Consider the following 19,682-nt stretch of genomic DNA (forward strand, 5'->3'; position numbering starts at 1 on the left):
AAATTATATAAATGATGCATTACAACAACATATTATGAAAATAATATAGTTGAGTGTTGTTAAATATGAATATGCATTATGAAAATTGAATAGAGTGGTGTTTATTTAATAGCATGTAAACAGATCTTTTGTTCTAAAATAAATTATTTACCGTTGTGCTGTCAGAAATGGTGAGTGAAAGATCATGCCTTAAGTAGGAAATTCTGATTTTTCCTGATTTTTAATCATATTGTTACGCTGAACCAAAATGATAATTGTGATTTCAATGATTACTGTTTTGATAGTTTATTAGAAATTATAGATTTACTAATTATATGTTTTGACTTCAGATTTATTGTTTCTTTCTCTCCTAGGTAAAGCCTCGTGCATCTCAAGGTAAGATATTAGGGTTTAGTTTCCTTTGTAATATTTTCTCAATACAAGGATTCAATGTGGATTTTAATTCAACTAAGAGTAAACACAGTGACTTCTGATGTCTAACTGATTTCTCAACTCTTGAAAATTTTACTCCTGCGATGGTGTCTAAGTGACATCGTAGAGGAAGTTGGCATCTATTGAGCTAAGAGACCAGGAGGGTCACAGGAGTAGGGAGACTAGGATGAGTTTAATTTTGCATAGCAACTTTTAGGAAGCAGGTGATGAGAAGTCTAATGTTCGGAGTGAGTGCCTAACATGAGCTGGCTCTTGGTGAAAAGTAAAGATGCTGAAACACTACTTGAGCCTGTCAGGACCCTCCAGGCTGAGGGAGGGATGCAAATGTAGCCAGGCAGTGCATGTCACAGCAGAGGGGAAACCATGGGCTGTGACCTAGACGTGAAGGGAGCCATTCATGGCAGTGGGGACTTAATGGAGGTGATTCAGCCTGAGGATGATGCTTTCTGTGCAGGCTTCACAGACTCTGCTGACCGAGTGGGGCTGTGCGTGGTGGGCAGGGTGGCTGCCCGGTGCTCAGTAGGCCCTCAAGGGCTGCTGTTGGTGACAGTTGATGCAGAAGGGCTGGTGCTGAGAAGAGGGATCTCAGCATCAGAGCGTCCCCACTGGGCAGAGATAAGACGCGTATGCACTGTGTGGTCAGATGAGGGACTTAGATGCCCGAGAGAGGAGTCTGGTTCTGAGGGCTGCTTTCTAGAGCTTCACACGTGGAGTCGCCTGTGACTGGCTGTTTTACATGTGCTGCTTTCCTGAAGCAGTGATGGTAACATTCTCATCCTGGCGATGGAAAAGCTTGTCATTTAGGGCCTGTGTGTTATCCAGGTCCTCCAGTGACTAGGTGGGGAAGCCCACATGGTACCAAAGCGTTTAATTCCAGTGACCTTGTCCTTCAGGGCCCCCAGCATGGTTTTCATGAAAGACGATCTGCCAGGCAGCAAGAAGACACTGGAGGCCTGTGCAGGCCCAGTCAAGGCGACGTTTTGAACTTGCCTTCTGTGGTGCTGCAGATAGGGCCTGGCTGTGGGGTGAACCTGCGTGGGATAAGGGTTCTGTTTTTTTTTTTTTTTAAAGCAGGGGCATGTTTACTTACCTTAGTAACTGGAGGAGAGAATGTTAAGGGGACAGGATGCTTGGATTTTCTTTTTCATCTCTGGTGATGTCAGAAGTATTTGAATGAATTTTCTAAGAATAGTGCTTATAGCTGGGAGGGAATTTAGGGGAAGACTTTTTATTGTGTTTCTGCATCTTTGAAAAAAATTAAACTAGGAATCTCAATGATCTCACATTTAGAATGCCACTAAGATTTGCTTCCTTTAGGCACGGTAGTAAAGCTAAAAAGTTAATTATACTCATAGTGCCAGCCAGATATGTCTCTACTGCTAATAAATCATAATTCTATTCTACTGGGTTTTCTTGCCAATATGAGAAATTGCTTTATCTCCTTTTAGTTACTTTAAAGCAGATGACTGAGCAGATGAAGAATTTGGAGAACGAAAAGAGAGAACTTGCAGAAAATATATCTGCTTGGGTGCAGAAGGTATCCTGGTCCTTTTGCTATTTTTTTTTTTTTTTGTGTGTGTGATTTCACCTTCAGTTCCTCCCCCCTCTGGTAGTTCAGTTATTTGGCTCTCTTTTCCTTCATCTTACTGTCCTGTTCCATATGTTCCATAAGAGGTCTAGGTTCAAAGCAAGTGTCCTAGATAAAAAAAAAACCAAAAAACAAATTTCTTCTGTAGAGCACAGGGAACTCTACTTGATGTCTTGTAATCTATAATGAAAAAGAATGTGAAGACAAACATAGGTGTATATATATGTGTGTGACTGAAACATGCTGTACACCAGAAAATTGACACATTGTAACTGACTGAAATATTTTCAGTAAAAAAAAAAGCAAGTGTCGTAGATGTAAAGCACCACTTTCTGTATTAGTGGAAGGGGTCACACACAAGATAGGTTCAGCTAGCAGTGTAATTAGTATTTGTAATTCTGTTTCCTTCATTACATCTTTGCATAGACCAACAATGCAGTGAAATGCTTAGAGGAGACCATCAGGCAAAAGAAGATGCTCTCTGAGGAAGCACTGAAGTTTAAGGTACGAACCCCTTCTCTCGTTAGGTTACATTCTGAAAACAGAAATGAAAGTAATGAGTAATTGTTACTAATTCAATGTTTCCTTGAAGGAGAACTTGAAAACAATTGAGAGGGTGAATGAACATTTGAATGACGTTCAGATTGCTCGAGCTAAGCTGCAGGCAGTGAGGGACCAGAACACCAAGAGTCCACACTTGGTAAGAGCTGCCACATTGACCATAGCTGAGCTTCTGAGGCTTTTTGTGCCCTGGGCGAGCTGCACGCTCCCGCTTCTCCTGCTTTTGGCCACAGCAGAGTGTGAGAGCCCAGGAGCGGAACCTCTCTGTGAACAATGACCCAGAATTTTATGGACTAAAACCTTTGTGACTTTTCCTATTTCAGAGACTAGGAAATATGTCTTATTTTCACAACCTAGAGAGTTTTCTCGCCACTCACACTGCCCTCCAAGATACACAGAAGATGCCAGGAAATACCTGAGAGGTGAAGGAAGTTACTAGAGTAGGTGCACAGCTCCTTGCCCTGTTGATGTTAAACAGAGAACTTTCCATGTGAATTTGGGTAAACTTTGTTTATATTTTACCAGGGACACTCATTTGTGAGCTCTTTGACATGAGCAGTTTCCCACCCTTGCTTCCCCCTGTCGTCCAGTCGTGCCCTCCATTGTCCAGTGAGGAGGAAGCCTATGGAGGCGAGGAAATATCTGCGCCTGGAGGTCTCTTTTTTCCGCATTTCTTTATGGGCTTGACATTTGTCCTGGGCTCAACCTGGATCAGCTGCCATCACAGGAAACTTAGGGGTAGTTGTGGATACTGGCTGAGAAGGGACAGGATTCCAAAAGGGTTGAAGAGAAGCAACTGCCCATCAGAACAATCCAAGACTTTCTGGAAGAGATTGGCAGGCTGGCAGTGGAAGAGGACCAGCTGAAGAAGGAAATGCAAGACGCAGGGGGTCAGAACGAGCTGCTAGGACGCCCAGTGCTAAACTTGAAGGAAGAGGCACTGTCTGCTGTAAACTCTAAAATAGAGCACTGTCTTCAGCCCCAAACCAAAATTCAGGGAAAGTCCCAGATGCTTTCAAGCATGTGTAAGGGAACGTATAACACTTGCTTTCCTTTCTTTATAAAATGTGTATGTTCAGAATCATTTCACTGCCTTAATATCTTCTGGAGAGAATGCTCACCAAAGTTTCTGGACATGCACCAGGGCTAATATATTTATTTTCCATTGTTTGTTTTGCAGTTAACAAAATACTTTGTTTTGGGGGGAAAAAAAGTTACACTTTTTCAGCATATCACCCTGAGTTTTCATTGAAATCTTAGTACATACTTTATTTGTGTCCTGTGTGAAGATACTGGAAAAAGGAACATCTCCAGAGAACTTGAAAGGTGCTGTTTCAATGAACACTTCAGGAATTTGAGGTAAATGCCTCCAGTTGCAGCAGGATTTCCACTGTACACATTAGCTTTCACAAGGAACAACAATCTCATGTTTTAGAAGATTAAATGTTGATATCTACTCAAATTATTTTTCTTGGGAATTTAGTCATCAATGAGAATGTTTTAGGTTGAAATTGCCCTTAATAAATCTCACGTCTGTGAAGCCACAGTGAAATCTGAAGAAATGCATGTGCAGGAGGACGTTCAGCTCAGCAGCAAGAAGAGAGTAAGGAATGTTACTCAGCCCCAGAGATGCTTAGCTCAGAGAACCGAGCATCGGTGTGTCAGAGTTTAATTGTGCTGTAACGCACGGAAAGCAGATGGCCCGTCTTAGCTGATTCCAAGCGTACGATTCCTCTCGTGTTAAGTATGTGCACTTTGCTGTGGATCAGTACTTCTTGAATGTCTTCTCATATCTATCTTACAGCCAGGTGTTTCGAAGACCAGATCTGAGGGTGCGATGCAGCGAGCTGTGACAACTGGAGACTGCAGCCTGGAAGGTATGTTGCTTGTTGGGAAGAAAACCTTACATACAGGCTTCCTGGGAGATGTTGTGGCTTCAGTTCCAGATCCCTAGAATAAAATAAATATAATTAAGAGAGTCAAATAATTTGTTTTTTTTTTTTTTTTTGGTTTTCCAGTGCAAATAACAGTTAAGTTTACACTATACTGTAGTCTATTAAGTGAGCAATACCACTGTGTCTAAAAACCCCAATGTTCATAAGTTAATGAAAATACTCTTTATTACTAAAAACTGCTAGCCATCATTGGAGCCTTTAGTGAGGTGTAATCTTTTTGTTGGTGGATGGTCTTTTTTTTTTTTAACTTTCTTTTTATTGAGTTACAGTCGTTTTGGTGGATGGTTTTGAATTAATGTTGGTGGCTGCTGACTGGTCATTGTGGCAGTTGCTGAAGATCGGTGTGGCTTTTGCAATTTCTTAACATAAGACCACAGTGAAGTTTGTGACAGGATTCTCTCTTCCTTTCAGGAACAAGTCCTCTGTCGCAGGCAGTTTGACACATTTTACACACAGTAGAACTTCTTTCCAAATTGGAGTCAGTCCTCTCAAACCCTGCGGTAATTTATCAGCTAAGTTCATACGCTCTTCTAAGTCCTTTGTTATTTCAACCTACTTCACAGCATCTTCACCAGTAGATTCCATCTCAAGAAACCAATTTCTTTGCTTGTCCATAAGAAGCAGCTCCTCATTCATGCAGATTTTATCATGAGGTTGCAGCCAATCACTCATATCTTCAGGCTCCACTTGTAACTCTAGTTCTGCTATTTTCAGCACATCTGCAGCTCCTTCCTGCACTGAAGTCTTGAGCCCCTCAAAGTCATACATCAGGATTGGAATCAATTCCTTCCAAACCCCAGTTCATGTTGCTATTTTGACTTCTTCCCGTGAATCACGAATGTTCTTAATGGCATGTAAAATGGTGAATCCTTCCCAGAAAGTTTTCCATTCATTTGCCCAGACTCATCAGTGGTGTCACTGTCTATGGCAGCTAAAGCCTTCCAAAATGTATTTCTTAAATAATAAGACTTGAAAGTCATAATTTCTCCTGATCGATGGGCTGCAGAATAGATGTCGTGTTAAGCATGGAAACAGCATTCATCTCATGCATCTCCATCAGAGCTCCTGGATGACTTGTGCATTGTCCATGAGCAGTAATATTTTGAAAATTTTTTTTTGTGTTTTGTTTTGTTTTCTGAGCAGTAGGTCTCAACAATGGGCTAAAATATTCATGTTGTAAATAGATGTGCTGTCATTCAGGCTTTGTTCTATTTATAGAGCACAGAGTAGATTTCACTTGATTCTCATGGGACATAGGATTTTCATAATGTTAAATGAATATTGGCTTCATTAGCCGCTAACGGGAAAGTCAGCCTGTCCATTGAAGCCTTGATGCCAGGCGCTGACTTCTCTCCAGCTGTGATGGTGCTGGGTGGCCTCCCCTTGCAGTTCTCTGCATTGAAAATCTGTTGTTTAGTGCAGCCACCTTCATTAGCTGTCTTAGCTTCATCTCCTGGAGCACTTGCAGCAGCCTCTGGGTCAGCTCTTCCCGCCTTACCTTGCACAGGAATGCAGTGGAGATGGAATCTTGCCTTAAACTTCATGGGCCAACCCCTGCTGGCTTCACACTTTTCTTCTGAAGCCTCTTCACCTCTCTCAGGGTTTATAGAATTGCTGAGAATTAGGAACTTCCGCTGGATTAGGCTTTGCCTTAAAGGAATGTCATGCCTGTTGTAATTAAAATGATAAAGAACGAAATATTTCAGGAACTACCAAAATGTGACACAGAGATAAGAAATGAGCAAATGCTGCCAGAAAAAAATGTCACCAATGGAATTGCTGTACTCAGGGTTGTTACAAATCTTCAATTGTTTAAAAATATGCATTACCAGGGAGGGCAATAAAATGAAACATGCCTGTAATAGCAATGAATTTGCACTGGGAAGGTAAAAAGGGGATTCCTGCCTTCAGAATTCTCTCCTTTCTCCACTCCCCAGCACAGCCAAGCTCTTGAGTGCACATGTGCACACACAAAGCCAGTTGTTTTATGTTTATAGAGGGTAAAAAGAAAATGCAAGACCACCATGCTGCATCGGGATCTCCGAAAGAACGTGAGGAAGACGGTTTCCAAAGGCAGGTGAAGAAAGTACGCGTCCTTGATGAAATCAGTGGACAGAGAACTATGGACACTGAAGGGTAAGACGTTCCCGTGTTAATTATGACAATGTGTGAATGAATGTGTGGAGTTATGTGGATATTGTAATATGTTTCAGAATACTTACCACCATATTTTCGTTACCATATTCAATCAGTACAGATGTGCATTTATTTTTCAACCTTGATTTCTGTAATCTGCTGCTTCTGTTCATTCTAACTGGTTACCAGAGTCTTGTTTGTATTTAGTTTGAGATTTTAGCGGGTTCTTGGACCAGATTTAGTCGCTTCATTATCTGGATCCCCCTAGGTCCATTTTTATTGTCCTTAGGTTTCAACCACATCAAAGTGTCATGACCTACCATGTGTCTATCATTTTTAATAAACTCTAGACATTGGGTAGAAAATAGAGAAAATTTGAGGCCTCGTGTGAGGTTAACTTGCTGCAGAGAAGGTGGGCATTACAGCGCTGGCAGGTGGTCAGGGCGCCAGCAGCGCTACATCCTGTTAACCCGGTTAGCAGCTGAGATCAGTCAGTGCAGCCAGCCCTCGTGAGGCCCGTGTGTCTCCTGTCCACCTTTGTTTCTGGCATGTAGCTCTCACGGATCCCAGCTAAGTCCTGCGGGTCTTTCTAGGGATCACCTTCGCTGACGGACCATGAGCTCCAGCTGCCTGACTGCGGTGCCCGTGCGTAGGGGGCACTGGCTGCCAGGCTGCTCTGCATCTCAGTGGTTTCCTCTGCAGTTACCGGGTGACCCCCGGGGAAGGTGGGCCCAGTCCTGGGCTTTCTTCTTCTCCATCTTGGCCTCATGTCCCTTTCTGGATTGTTAGCAATCTGGTACATTTGATCATGGATTTCATAATTTGTCCAGAGTTTCCTGTCATTCTCAGGGAGAGGTCATGGACATCACACCCATTAACCTGCTTTCAAAAACAAACGTTTCCTTATATTTCCTAAAGGATCAGGTTTTGCTCCAGGTTTTGACTGAAATCTGGGCTCTCTGTGGGAGAAATCAAGCAAGTCATGAGCGCTTGCTTTACCCTAATGTGTTTGGTTGTGGTGACTTGGTCAGACCCTGATTCCCACGTTGAAACACAGTGAGCTCGCGCTGTCCCAGGCACAGGAGCCTGAGCCTGGTGGGGGGGGGGCGCAGAGCACACCTCACGTGGGCTTTTCCTGTGTGTTTACTTTATGCACAAATGAGTAGGGGTGGGGACGCTGAAGGGAAGCCCAGATACCAAACACTTGCCAGAGGCCTGAGTGTACTTTTTTTCATATTTATTAGTGGGGGTACTTTAATTCTTTCCTGTGTGTTTATCAGCCTGAGCATTTATGGGGAAGGGCGAAAGGAACATGGAATTCTTCCCTTCCAGTTTCTGGGAGGGAAACTGGCAGAATTTCAGAGTTTCTTTCCCCTCTCAGGAAGGTGGACATGAACGGATGTGGGCTGGTGGGAAAGCAGCAGCTGTTGGCAGCAAAGGAGAAGGCAGAATTGGCTGAAGAGGAGAGAAGATGGTACAAGTGAGTTCAGCTCCTCCGCACATGCGGCTTTGAAAACACCTGTTGGATTTTTTGAAAACTTTTCTAAAATATTTAGACACAGTATCATAAACCGACCCACACAAAAGACATTTGTATACGTGGCTTCACACAGGAGGAAAAGTGTTAAGTTTTACACATGTTAAGTTAAACGTTTAACTTTAAAAAGTATTAAGTTACTAAGAATTTCCTGGTCCCCAGTGCTGGCCAGACTGAGAGGAGAGACGGTTCACAGAGATGTTTCTGAAGGTGCTATAAACCGTTGTCACCCTGAGGATAGCAGTTTAGTGTAGCGTCAGTCGGACCAACACACATTCCCGTGCTGCTAGGGAGACCCAGGGGTAAGAAGTAGGGTCAGGATGTAAGGAAAGGAAGAATCAAGCTCTGTGATGAAAGACGCTCAGCACAGGACACGTGAGGGAAATGCTGAGAACGGGAGGGGGAGTTGTGTCGGTGCAGAACCGGGCAGGCGTTCAGTAACAGTGACGGGAGGAGTGGCTGCAGTGACAGCTTTGCACCTGCCGTGCTTCTGCAGCCGTGTGCAGTGTGTCTTGAGCGGTGAGATGATGTGTGTGAGTGTGCAGTGCAGATAACCTGGACTGGGGCAGCTTATTTAACAGCATACCCAGCATTGTGTCTTCTCTGATGCAACAATTTGTAACTCATAGGATAAGACTTGAAGAATGTCACGGGCAAATGCGGGAAGCAGAGATCACTTGGAGACACCAGGTAACCTGCCTTCCTCCTGACACAGAGTCCTCAGCACCTGATGCAGACAGTTATTGTGGCCCTGAGAACCCCTTACCATGGGGTGTTTCTTGATGTGTTGACTTTTTCAGGTCACTCTTGCCGAGAAGAAGGCCCAAGACAGCTCGGTAAGAATTTGTTTCCTTCCTTACCTTTGTGCACAGTCGGCCACAACTGAACGTGGATGTGTTTTTCTCCCACAGCTCAGGGCTCAGGAGCTGGAGAGGGAAATCTCTGAATTGAGAAGGGAAAACTCTGAGCTGAGAAGGGAAAACTCCTCTGAGCTGAGAAGGGAAGTTGCCCACCTGAAACAGAGGTACAGAATTTTGACACATTTTTACGGGTGTTTTGAGATTTTTAAGGACTGGTTGTTTTGTGCCTAGTAGAGGAATTGGTGGTGTAATTTGTATTGAAGCCATTCTTTATCTTTAAGATTGGATGCAATCTGCGGATGGAGGCAGGCAGAGGAATACATGAGGCAGGAGCCCACCCCAGGAGGACCGTACAGGCTGCACCCTCCCCTGAGAGGTAAGGAGCGCACTGTGAAGTGCGGCAGCTCCATTTCTGCAGCAGGAGCCGCCCAGTGGGCTGCTTGTCCCCATGGGTAGTTGTCGGGTTTCCTGGACACCACACCACACACTCACTGTGGGGAACAGGTTCACAGCTGGGTGACAAGATGCTGTTTTCTTTACATGCCACCAGCCAGCAGGGCTCTGTCCCCTGTGAGCGGTGGAGCTCACGCCCCTCCAGGGACTGCGGGCCACCCCCAAGTCTCTTGGATGCCTGGCGTGGCTGGCATGGCTGGTTTCTGTGCACTAGAAGACATGAGCGTCAGCCCTCTCTTCCCGCCTGGACACGGTTTTGAAGGCTGAATTTTCTTCTCATTTCAGGAAAATAACATGGATGACGTTTTAGAATGAAGGCAGTATGTCATAACGAGAAAAACATTTTTCTTCATTTGCCTTGGTGGATAAATATTCTATTCAAGATCTGCTTTAAGGCAGCAGGCATTTCTTCACTAATTTTGCAGGTCCCTTCGTTCTTATAAAAAAGCTTGCACAGTGACCTAGAGTAGCCAGGTAGTAAGTGACATGACTACGTAGCCTCCCTCTCCCAGAGTTAACGTGTAACTCTAAAGTCTCCCACCAGCTACTCCATGTAACTCACCATTCTTTTGCCGATTATTACAACATGAGTCATTGAGGCCACTTCTTTCATAAATGTTTACGTGACATCTGGTCACTTATACAAGACATGCGCTGTCAGAGAGAAGGCTTTTAACAGTTTACCAACAGGCTGAGGAGGAAGAGGTTGAGCTCACAGTCAGGGGTTGTTGATACTCTTCCTACGAAAGACCCTTCTTACTTTAATGTATAATCTGCATACAGACTGATTTGCCCTGAAGTGTGCTGTGAGTCCACTGTGTAAGTGTTGGTTGACAGGGATCTGAGCCTTGAGACCCCATCCAGGGGGATTAGCTATGAAAACACCTGAATCAAGGCACTGTGGTGTCCTCGTCATGGGACAGGGGTCCAGTCTCCCCTCGTCCTCGTGGTCAACTGAGGTGTGAGGGAGACCTGCGGCCTCTGTGAAGAGCCCGGGGCACGGGCGGGAGTGAGAGCTCCTGGAGGAGGGCACGGAGGGCTCGGGTCGTGCTTCCCCCGCACGGCAACTTCAGATAGAATCCGCCTTCAGCGCTGCTCTCCCTTTACAGCTTCAGGGCCGGGTGGCACCCCTGTTAGGAATGGCACCGCCTTTCCGGCAAAGGAGGCAGAGGAAACCAAAGTAAGTAATTTTACTCAGTTGTATTCCAGTGGTCATTTTGTATTGAATAATCTCTGGAACTAGCATTTTCCTTTTGAACAAACCATTCCTGGCTTTGCCTGTGGATTGGGAATTAGGGGATAAGTATGCCCAGGCATCACAGTGAAGTTTGCTGACACTATTTTATCCCCAAAGCCTCCTGAGCAGCCCAGGCTGCAGGCAGGCCCAGGGTTGAAGGAGTGGATGCAGCGTAGCTGCCAATTGGGCACCCAGTACAGGGGAGGGTGCACGGTGCCGAAGACTGCTGCGTTGGGTTTCGGCTCCTGTCGGTGTTGGCGCTTTTGTCTGTCATCCAACCCAGCCCTCCCTTCTGTCCCGCAGGTCACCCCGTGGGCCGGAGGGCCCCAACCTTTCCTAGAACCAGCCTGCGTGGCCTGTCCCGGGTGTGGCCCGTCGTCGCCCAGCTGGGCACCTGCACCTGGTCCCCCTTGGTGCCCTGTGCAGCCTTGCCCCCCACCGCCAGCTGCTCCGCTCGGTAAGAGGAAAGCATAGTCCTCTGTTTCTTCCTTGAGTCACTGCAGAAGAAGGGCAGATCGCTCTCCGGGGCTTCCCCGTGCACGGGCGGCCCTGACTGGGCTCACGGCCGTGTCCCTCTGGTCCCTTAGCAGACGCACTTGATGGACCGCGTCTTCCCCGTCCTGCCCTGGGGAGGGAGGTGTCTGTTGTAGAGGGAAAGAGGGTCCTCTGACGGAGGGCAGACGTGTCGGTTCTGCACACGGGCCTTCAACAGACACCATGTCCCGGGCTCCCTGGAGGACAAGCCCGCCCCTGTCACTGTCTGCAGCGAGGGTAGCCCTGACCTTCCACAGCCGATGATCGGTTATGGAAGAAACACCCGAACCCGGGGCCTGTGGTCTCTTCAGTCAAGGGTCCTGAGACCTGTCTCCCACTCGGTCTGATGTGAGACTTAGTGTGATACGGGGAAGAAGGCCTCAAAGATCTTTTGCGCTTCAGCAAACTAAGATGTTTTGTAAGGCAGTGAACCGTGAAAGACTGTTTTGTATTTTATTTTATCTGTGCCGAGAAGCTAGTTGACTCGGGGAAGGACATAGGTTAGTGGTAAATAGAATGCTTGCTTAGCATGCCGAATTCCGTGTGCTCATTCCCGGTACCTCCATTTAAAAACAGAAGAAAAGAAAAAACCAAAACAAGAGCAAACTTCAAATGTTAGAAATACATAGTGCGCAAACCCAACTTCCACATCCATTCTTTTTACGTGTTTTCCTCTTACTGCTTGGTTTGAAATATATCCCAACCGTGACTTAAGCCTTTTTTTCAGAAAATGCTCTAACTCTTTGAAAGTCTCTTCTGCCACTTTTGTTTTGACACATGCACGAACGGAGATAGACGCACATGGTGGTTTTAATTTACATTCGTGAATATTCTCATTAATGTACCTGTAACTACATTTTACAGATGGTGTGTCAGTGCAGCACTTTCCAGAAGAGAGAGGAAGAGAATCTTGCTGGGATGAGGTACTGTCTCTTGTTGTTCATGTCCTTGCGTGGCTATATAAGTACCAGGGGATTCTGAGACATAAGCCGGGGGTTGGTGTGAGTGTGCATTTTCACGTTTGCACCTGCTGATGAGAATTTCTGACTTATGTTTTGAACTTACAATTTAGGATGTGATTCTGTGCTTAATGCCGTAGGACTGGATAATGCACTTGTGTTCATTTTCCAGACTCACCTAGTGAAACCAGTGTCTGTATGGGCATTCTTTTTTTCAGGGTCTTTCCCTTACAGTTCATTAGAGGATATTGAAAAGAAATTCATCCCTGGGAAAGTTAGGTGTATCTTGGAGTTGGTTCTTGTTTTAGCCGTCCTCACTTGAAATTAATTAAGTGACGTTTCATTTTCAAGGCAGCATGTTTTGTCTTCCCATTCCACCGCCAGTAACAGTGGTCTAGTTTCCTTAATGCCTTACGCTGTTTCCCACCTGCTCCTTTTACTCAGGCTGCCCTTCCCCAAAGCCCCTCCACATCCCCTCTCTGCGCTGGCTCTCTCTTTTATGAAACAGTGCGGTCTTCCCAGCGTTCCCTGAGCTGTCCACGTGCAGCGGACTCTCCTGTCCTTTGTGGCGTTACTGTACCCGTTCACCTCAGTTGCAGAGCTGTTGAAACTTTTCTGTGCTGACTTGTTTTCATGGATCCTGTGCCTCTGGCAGAACAGAGAGGAGAATCTGCCTTTTATTTGTACCGCCAGCTTCTCCCAGGATAGGGCTTATGTTCTGATAGCTTCGGTAAATAACTCTTGTCTACCTGACTGACTGACTGACTGACCAAGCGTATGCACATGATGGTTCCTGAAGTTCGGTTCTTGTTTTACCTTGTTTTGTGTTCCTAGGAAGGGGCGGCTGAGCCCGAAATCAGAAAACCGGAATACGCTAGCGGGGCTGTAGGAATGGCTCCGCAGGAGCTGACAGATCATAACACACTGACCTCAGATGGTGGAGCACACGGAGCTCATTATACACTGGGTAAGTTAGTGAACGTGGATGGCATTTCTTGTCCTCTGTGCCTGGAAACTAGTGTGCTCTGGGGGGAAGGGTGTATGTAGCTCAGCAGTAGAGAGAATACGGGCTTAGCATGCAGGAGTTCCTGGGGTCACTATCCAGTTCCTCCAAGAAACGAGTGTGATACGGGGAAGGAAGGAAGGAAGGAAGGAAGGAAGGAAGGAAGGAAGGAAGGAAGGAAGGCGCAAAGGTTTTGTTTCGCTTCAGCAGTGTCTTCGCAGGAAAGCCTAATCCTCCATCCTTTTCTGTGGTTTTTAGCCGACGTGGGACCTGGCCCGGCTCCGGTGTGGCCCGGCAGCGCCCGCCCACCTGCGGCGGCCCCGGAGGCCCAGGTAAGTGGCGTGGTCATGCTCTGTTGGACCTCGTCCTGGGAAAGGTGATCTTCCCGTTCTCCCGGCAGCCGTTCCTGGCCTCGTCTGCAGTTTGTGTGTCCTGTGACGGGTCTGGCGTGGCGTGTCGCTGCCTTTTTCAGACTCAAAACTCTTGCCCAGGAGCCAGTGGGCTGCTTCTCCCGGGAGCCCGTCGCCTTGGCTGGTGCCTGCAGGAGCCATGAGGGAGTGCTTAGGAGCCGGGGCCCGCAGACTTTGACTGTGGGTTTCTCGAAACAGCGTGAGGAGGGTGAGCCCTCGCTCCACACTGACTTCTCCTGGCTCGGCTGACTCCTTCCTGACCTCCTGCACCTGGGGTTGCTCCTGGGTCACTGAGACGGATTTCTGTGTCGTCGTTCTTTTGACTGGTTTCCCGGCTCAGGCCAGGTGATTCTCCTGTTTAGAATGTCCATTCAGATCCTGGTAACTGGAAAAGGGGCAAAGCCCTCCCTCCAGCTTTGTACGGTGTGCTTTGTGCAACTTTGAGTCTTCCTGGGTGTGGTAAACGTCACAGCCCGTCACTGTCTTTTCTCGGGAGGTAAGTGTGTCTTGGCCGCTGCCTCCAGTTGTACTCTGGGCAGAGAAGCCTGGCTCTCGGAGATGGTGCGCTTGTAGTAGGGAATAGAGGCTGGAAGGGAAAGAGCCCGCCGTGGAAATGCCTCCTTCCCTGCGGGGGAATTCCGATGCGCACCAGAGTGCGTACGTTGTGTTTGTCCCCCACCCTGCGCCGGGTCGGGCCTGCCCTGGAAGCTGTCAGAGCTGCTCGTCGGTCTCATGGCACACCGTGGGGTCTTGCGCACGAGCTGGTACAGTCCGTTTGGTGTCAGATGTGGGGTTGAGACTCCCCACGTCACTCTCCTCCCGTAGCACGCAGGTAGGGTGCGTTCCGTAGCGAACGTGAAATCCAGACGTCCCTGAGGATAGGGATGATTGTAGCGGAGCCTGACTCCCTTCTGAGGACAGCCTTGTCCCCTCAGGAGCCCTTGGCCAGCTCCGCCGCAGGACTCCGGGATGCCCAGCTCCCCAGGGCTCTTTGCTCCCAGGGGCAGCCCCTGCGGGGCGGAGGAGGGCCCTTTGTGAGGAGGGGGCAGCGAGGGCCCGGCAGGGTCCTGCAGGCGGAGCCCTGCAGGCGGAGCCCTGCAGGCAGAGCGGCGACCCAGGTGCGGCTCTGCTTGCTCGTGTGGAGAATGAGCTCTTCACGTCCGTCCCGTCTCCGTGTTCCTGGTCCGCGCCGGGCAAGCTTGCGTGGAGCTGGGGAAGGTGGCGGGGAGGGCCGTCCCGCCCGCCCAGAGCAGAGCGGCTGGCTGTTGGGAAGGCGCTAGTTTGCCCGTGTGCTGGAAGCTCTGTGTGCAGCCTCTCGGGCAGGAGGACCCTTGGCTTCCTCCACTTGGAGACAGCGGCGGCGACGTGCGGCGTCAGCGTCGTGTCCCCGTGTCCTCGTGTGCGGCCCAGGCTGCAGGCAGGCCCCAGAGGACTGGGCGGAGCGTGTGGCGCAGTGCTGCTCTCTGGGCACCCGGTGGAGGGGAGGGCGCCCGGTGCCGACCGCTGCTGCGTTGGTTTTCGGCTCTTGCCGGTGTTGGCGCTTTTGTCTGTCATCCAACCCAGCCCTCCCTTCTGTCCCGCAGGTCACCCCGTGGGCCGGAGGGCTCCAACCTTTCCGAGGACCAGCCTGCGTGGGCTGCCCCGTGATCAGCCCGTCGTCGCCCAGCTGGGCACCTGCACCTGTTCCCCCTTCGTGTCCTGAGCAGCCTGACCAGTCCCCGCTAGCTGTCCCGCCCGGTAAGAGGAAAGCAGAGTCCTATGTTTCTTCCTTGATTCACTGCAGAAGTGGCGCAGGTCGCTCTCCGGGGCTTCCCGGTGCACGGGCGGCCCTGACTGGGCTCACGGCCGTGTCCCTCTGGTCCCTTAGCAGACGCACTTGATGGACCGCGTCTTCCCCGTCCTGCCCTGCGGAGGGAGGTGTCTCTTGTAGAGGGAAAGAGGGTCCTCTGACGGAGGGCAGACGTGTCGGTTCTGCACACGGGCCTTCAACAGACACCACGTCCCGGGCTCCCTGGAGGAGAAGCCCGCCCCTGTCGCTGTCTGCAGCGAGGGTAGCCCTGACCTTCCACAGCCGATGATCGGTTATGGAAGAAACACCCGATCCCGTGGCCTGTGGTCTCTCCAGTCAAGGGTCCTGAGACCTGTCTCCCACTCGGTGTAATGAGAGCAATTGTCATACGTGGAAAGAAGGCTCAAAGTTTTTTTGCTGGAGTATTGTTAACTCTGAAAAGTCTAATCCTCCATATTTTGTGTGGTTTTTTTTCCGATGCAGAACCTCGTGCAGCTGCGATGTTCCCTGGTAGCTCCCGCCCGTCTAGGCGACCACACAGGCCCTGATAATTTGGGAGATCGTGCTCGGTGGAATTCTTTCTGGTTTATGTATTCTTTTTGTTTTTGCAGCAGCCTCTTCTGGCCTCGTCTTTATACTGTGTTTTCTGTTACGTGTCTGGCATGTCTTTTTGTTTTCAAATTCAATCTCTTGCCCAGGGTCCATTGGCTTTTCCTCTCAGCCAGTCACCTTGAGTGTTGCATGCAAAAGGCATCAGCGAGGGAGTGCATGAGGGCTGAGTACCTCAGGCTTTGATTGTGTGTTTCTTAAAATAGCATAAGAATGGTGAGCCCTTGCTCCATACTGACTTCTCCTGGCTCGGCTAACTCCTTTTTACCTCCTTCTCTTGTGATTGCTCCTGGGTCACTGAGACCGGTTCATGTTGTCATTCTTGAATGGTTTCCTGATTCAGGCTGGGGGATTCTCCTCTGTAGAATGCCCATTGAATTACTTGTAACTGAAAACTGAGTAAAGCCACCCCTCCAGCCTTACACCGTGTGGTTTGTGCAACTTTGAGTCTTCCTGAGTGTGGTAATTATCACAGCCCATCATTGTCTCTTCTGGGGAGGTAAAGGTGCCTTCCCCGCTGCCTCCAGTTGTATTCTTGGGCAGAAAAGCCTGATTCTCTGAGATGGTGCATTTGTAGTAGGGAATAGAGGCTGGAAGGGAAAGAGCCCACAGTGAAAATGCCTACTTCCCCGCAGGACCAATTTGCACCACAGTCCTGGCATCATGTTCTCCATCCCGCGCTGGGTCGGTTCTGCCCTGGAAGCTGTCAGAGCTGCTTCTCTGTCTCATCACACACCGTGGGATTTTCCACATGAGCTAAAATCCCGTTGGTGTTATTTGCAGGATTGAGACTTCCCCCTTCCCTTTCCCATAGGGCAAACGTAGTGTGCTTTTCCTAGCGAACTTAAAATCCAGACATCCCTGAGAATAAGGATGATTGTAGCGGAGACTGACTCCCTTCTGAGGACAGCCTTGTCCCCTCAGAAGCACTTTGCCAGCTCCCCCACAGGACTGCGGGATGCCCAGCTCCTCAGAGCTCATTGCGCCCAGGGGCAGCTCCTGCATGGCAGAGGAGGGCCCTTTGTGAGCAGGGAGTAGAGAGGGTCTGGCAGGGTCCTGCAGACAGAGCAAGTACCCAGGTGCGGCTCTGATTCTATGTGTGGGAAACCAGGCCTTCATTTCCTTTCTTTCTCTGTTTCTGGTTCATGCAGACCATGCTTCTGTGGAGCTGGGGAAGGTGTCAGGGTGGGTTGTCCTGCACAGAGAGGCTTCCTGTTTGGGAGGTCCTACTTTATCAATTTGTTGGAACCTCTGTGCATCATCTCAGGCAGGACTCTCGCCTTCCTCCACTTACAGACACCAGCGGCGTCGTGTGGCAACAGTGTTTTATCCCCAAGGTCGAGTGTGTGGCCCTGTGCTGCTGTCTGGGCACCCGATGGACGGGAGGGTGCCCGGTGCTGACAGCTGCTGCATTGAGTTTCAGGTTCTGTAGGTGTTGTTCCTTTTGTCTATCATCCAACACAGCTCCCTCTCCTGTTCTGCAGGTCACCGTGGAGTCCCGAAGTCCCGGTTCTTGGACAGGATCATTTGGTGTGTCTTGCCCGATGGGACACCCAGCATCATTACTCAGAGGGTACTCGTCACCACCACCCCCACCTCTGTTGTGGCCAATTTGGTCTCAGCCACCACCACCCCCACCACCACCAGTTACAGCAGTCGGTAAGATGAGAGCATGTGCTTCTGCTCCCTTGTCGAGTCTTTGCAGAAGGGGAGATGGCACTCCAGGGCCTTGCGATGCCTGAGGAAATCTGACTTGGGACATTGTGACATATGTCTAGCTTCCCAGCACACACATCTGATGGACTGTGTCATTTCCCCGTCCTGACCTGGGAAGCAGGTGTCTCTTGTGTAGAACAGAAGAGACTTTTGACAGAATATCAAGTGAATTTGAAGTCCCAGTTTGGCAGATGTGCCTCTTGCATGGACCATGTGATGTGCTCTGTGAGGGGTGAAGCACAGCCCTAACTTCAGGGGCTCACGGGGTTGCCTCGAGGGGTGAGGAAGCGAGTGAGGGAGAGAGACATTCACAACAGACAGCTTGTCACCATAGCAGATGTACCCGTGCAGGGCCTCAGAGTGCAGAAGAGGGACACGTGAGCCACACAGGAGTGAATAGGAGGATGTGAAGGGGAAGAAAGAAATTGAGGGACTGCCCAGTGGGCGTTTGTTGGGTTCACTCAGATGGATCTGGAAGGTCACTCCCGGCAGGGCGGGCAGTGGGCAGTTCAGGCGGGCCGTGTGAATGCAGCGTGAGGTCCACTCAGAGCCACGTGTGTGTGCAGGGGACTCAGTGCAGCCATGCACGTATCCCCTTCAGAACCCAGTCCCTGTAGAAAGCCCTCAGTTCACAACCTCATGTAAAGATGATTGTTCTCTTGAGTTTCTGAAAGTTCTGGGTCTGGATGAAATCTCTGGGTATCAGAGAAACTGAAATTTAGCTTGTTTTTTTCAGGGTATTTTGTGTGGCTGAAGTTTTCTTTTGCCCCAGTGATTTGAAAAGTGCAGGCAGGATTTAGATCAGCTGAGCAGGTGCCTTGCCCTTCAGCATGAGGCAGGTTCTTTGGGGGAAGTCAGGGGTGATCAGGAGACCCCCTGTAGGACCCCTGTCCCCACACCCCTGCTCCCTCCTGTCACCATGCCCACTGTCAGCTTGGCATCTCCACATTTATGTCACAAGATCCAACTTCTGATTCTTTGAGTTCTTGCAGTTCATCCCCTAACACCAAGACTCAGTGGGGCCCCCACAGGGTCTCAGCATTGTTGTCTGTGAGCCGGGGGGTAATGCTGGTCCCTGACATCATTGTGAGGAGGGTTGGGTCAAGCACACACATTGTTTTGCAAAATGACTGGGACATACTTCTCACTCAGCATTCTCATGGTTTAAAAGAAAGTGTCTGCACACAGAATCATCAAAAGAGACCTCAGGAAGTCCATTAAATTAAACTGAAGATATAAGAGCTCAGGCCCAGAGCTTACCATTCTCTGCTTTAAAGATAAGGCGAAAGGCCCCTTTCTTCTATTAAATCTTAGGTCCTACTAGTTAAAGAAGGAAATACAACAATGAGAATGTGCACATTTTGAGATCTGTGTCTGAGATGTGAAAACAATTATTTTCATTCTGTATAGACACAGAGATGCACACACAGATTACAGTGTCCGTCAGAAGCCATACATACATTAGAGAAGACAAAATCAAGAAAAAATAAGATCCTACTAAAATAAATAACTCTTTTTGCCTTACAGCACAGTCAGTTTGGCAACTGAAGGGGCCCCTGAGCTGTGACAATGATGTGCGTAGAGATGTCGGAGGTGCATTACAGCCCGAATGTTTCCCTGCTCCATCCTGCCCCCTCCGCTGTTCTCTCCTATTGTCACCCCTAATGAAATTGTCACAGTTCTCTCTGTGTCAGTGTCTGCTTCCTGGAGGACCAGTGGTCACACTCTCTTGAGGGCACGCAGTGATTCACAGGCACACAACTCACAAACCAGCAGGAACTAAGATGACAGGGCAGACGCAAGGTTACCCCTTCAGGGCAGCAGTGACCGCAGGGGCCCCGGGGCTCCTCCTGGGTGGTGGGTACAGCCTGTGTCTAGATCTAGTGATGGCTGTGCTGCTTCA

At 48.8% G+C, this 19,682-nt stretch overlaps 1 protein-coding gene across 2 annotated transcripts in view; it reads left to right on the top strand.

Annotated features, from left to right (window-relative positions):
• Positions 1–19,467, top strand: part of LOC116149083 (tropomyosin-1, isoforms 33/34-like) — a 69,457-nt gene extending 49,990 nt beyond the window's left edge. The window contains exons 5-23 of one of the 2 annotated variants that reach the window (XM_064478089.1): positions 354–375; positions 1,881–1,969; positions 2,447–2,524; positions 2,613–2,720; positions 4,386–4,458; positions 6,534–6,672; positions 8,054–8,152; positions 8,839–8,899; positions 9,010–9,045; positions 9,121–9,233; positions 9,351–9,445; positions 10,632–10,702; positions 11,063–11,216; positions 12,158–12,216; positions 13,087–13,219; positions 13,514–13,587; positions 15,249–15,402; positions 15,938–16,038; positions 17,548–17,615. In XM_064478089.1, the coding sequence (XP_064334159.1) occupies positions 354–375; positions 1,881–1,969; positions 2,447–2,524; positions 2,613–2,720; positions 4,386–4,458; positions 6,534–6,672; positions 8,054–8,152; positions 8,839–8,899; positions 9,010–9,045; positions 9,121–9,233; positions 9,351–9,445; positions 10,632–10,702; positions 11,063–11,216; positions 12,158–12,216; positions 13,087–13,219; positions 13,514–13,587; positions 15,249–15,402; positions 15,938–16,002 (1,623 nt within the window). In that variant the 3' untranslated portion in view covers positions 16,003–16,038; positions 17,548–17,615. Of the gene's footprint in view, positions 1–353; positions 376–1,880; positions 1,970–2,446; positions 2,525–2,612; positions 2,721–4,385; positions 4,459–6,533; positions 6,673–8,053; positions 8,153–8,838; positions 8,900–9,009; positions 9,046–9,120; positions 9,234–9,350; positions 9,446–10,631; positions 10,703–11,062; positions 11,217–12,157; positions 12,217–13,086; positions 13,220–13,513; positions 13,588–15,248; positions 15,403–15,937; positions 16,039–17,547; positions 17,723–19,306 lie in introns of those variants that run through there. The other variant, XM_064478087.1, reaches the window with a different exon arrangement.
• The last annotated feature ends 215 nt before the right edge of the window (positions 19,468–19,682 follow it).

Source organism: Camelus dromedarius, chromosome 23 (genome assembly GCF_036321535.1).
Source record: "Camelus dromedarius isolate mCamDro1 chromosome 23, mCamDro1.pat, whole genome shotgun sequence".
NCBI classification, from domain to species: domain Eukaryota; kingdom Metazoa; phylum Chordata; class Mammalia; order Artiodactyla; family Camelidae; genus Camelus; species Camelus dromedarius.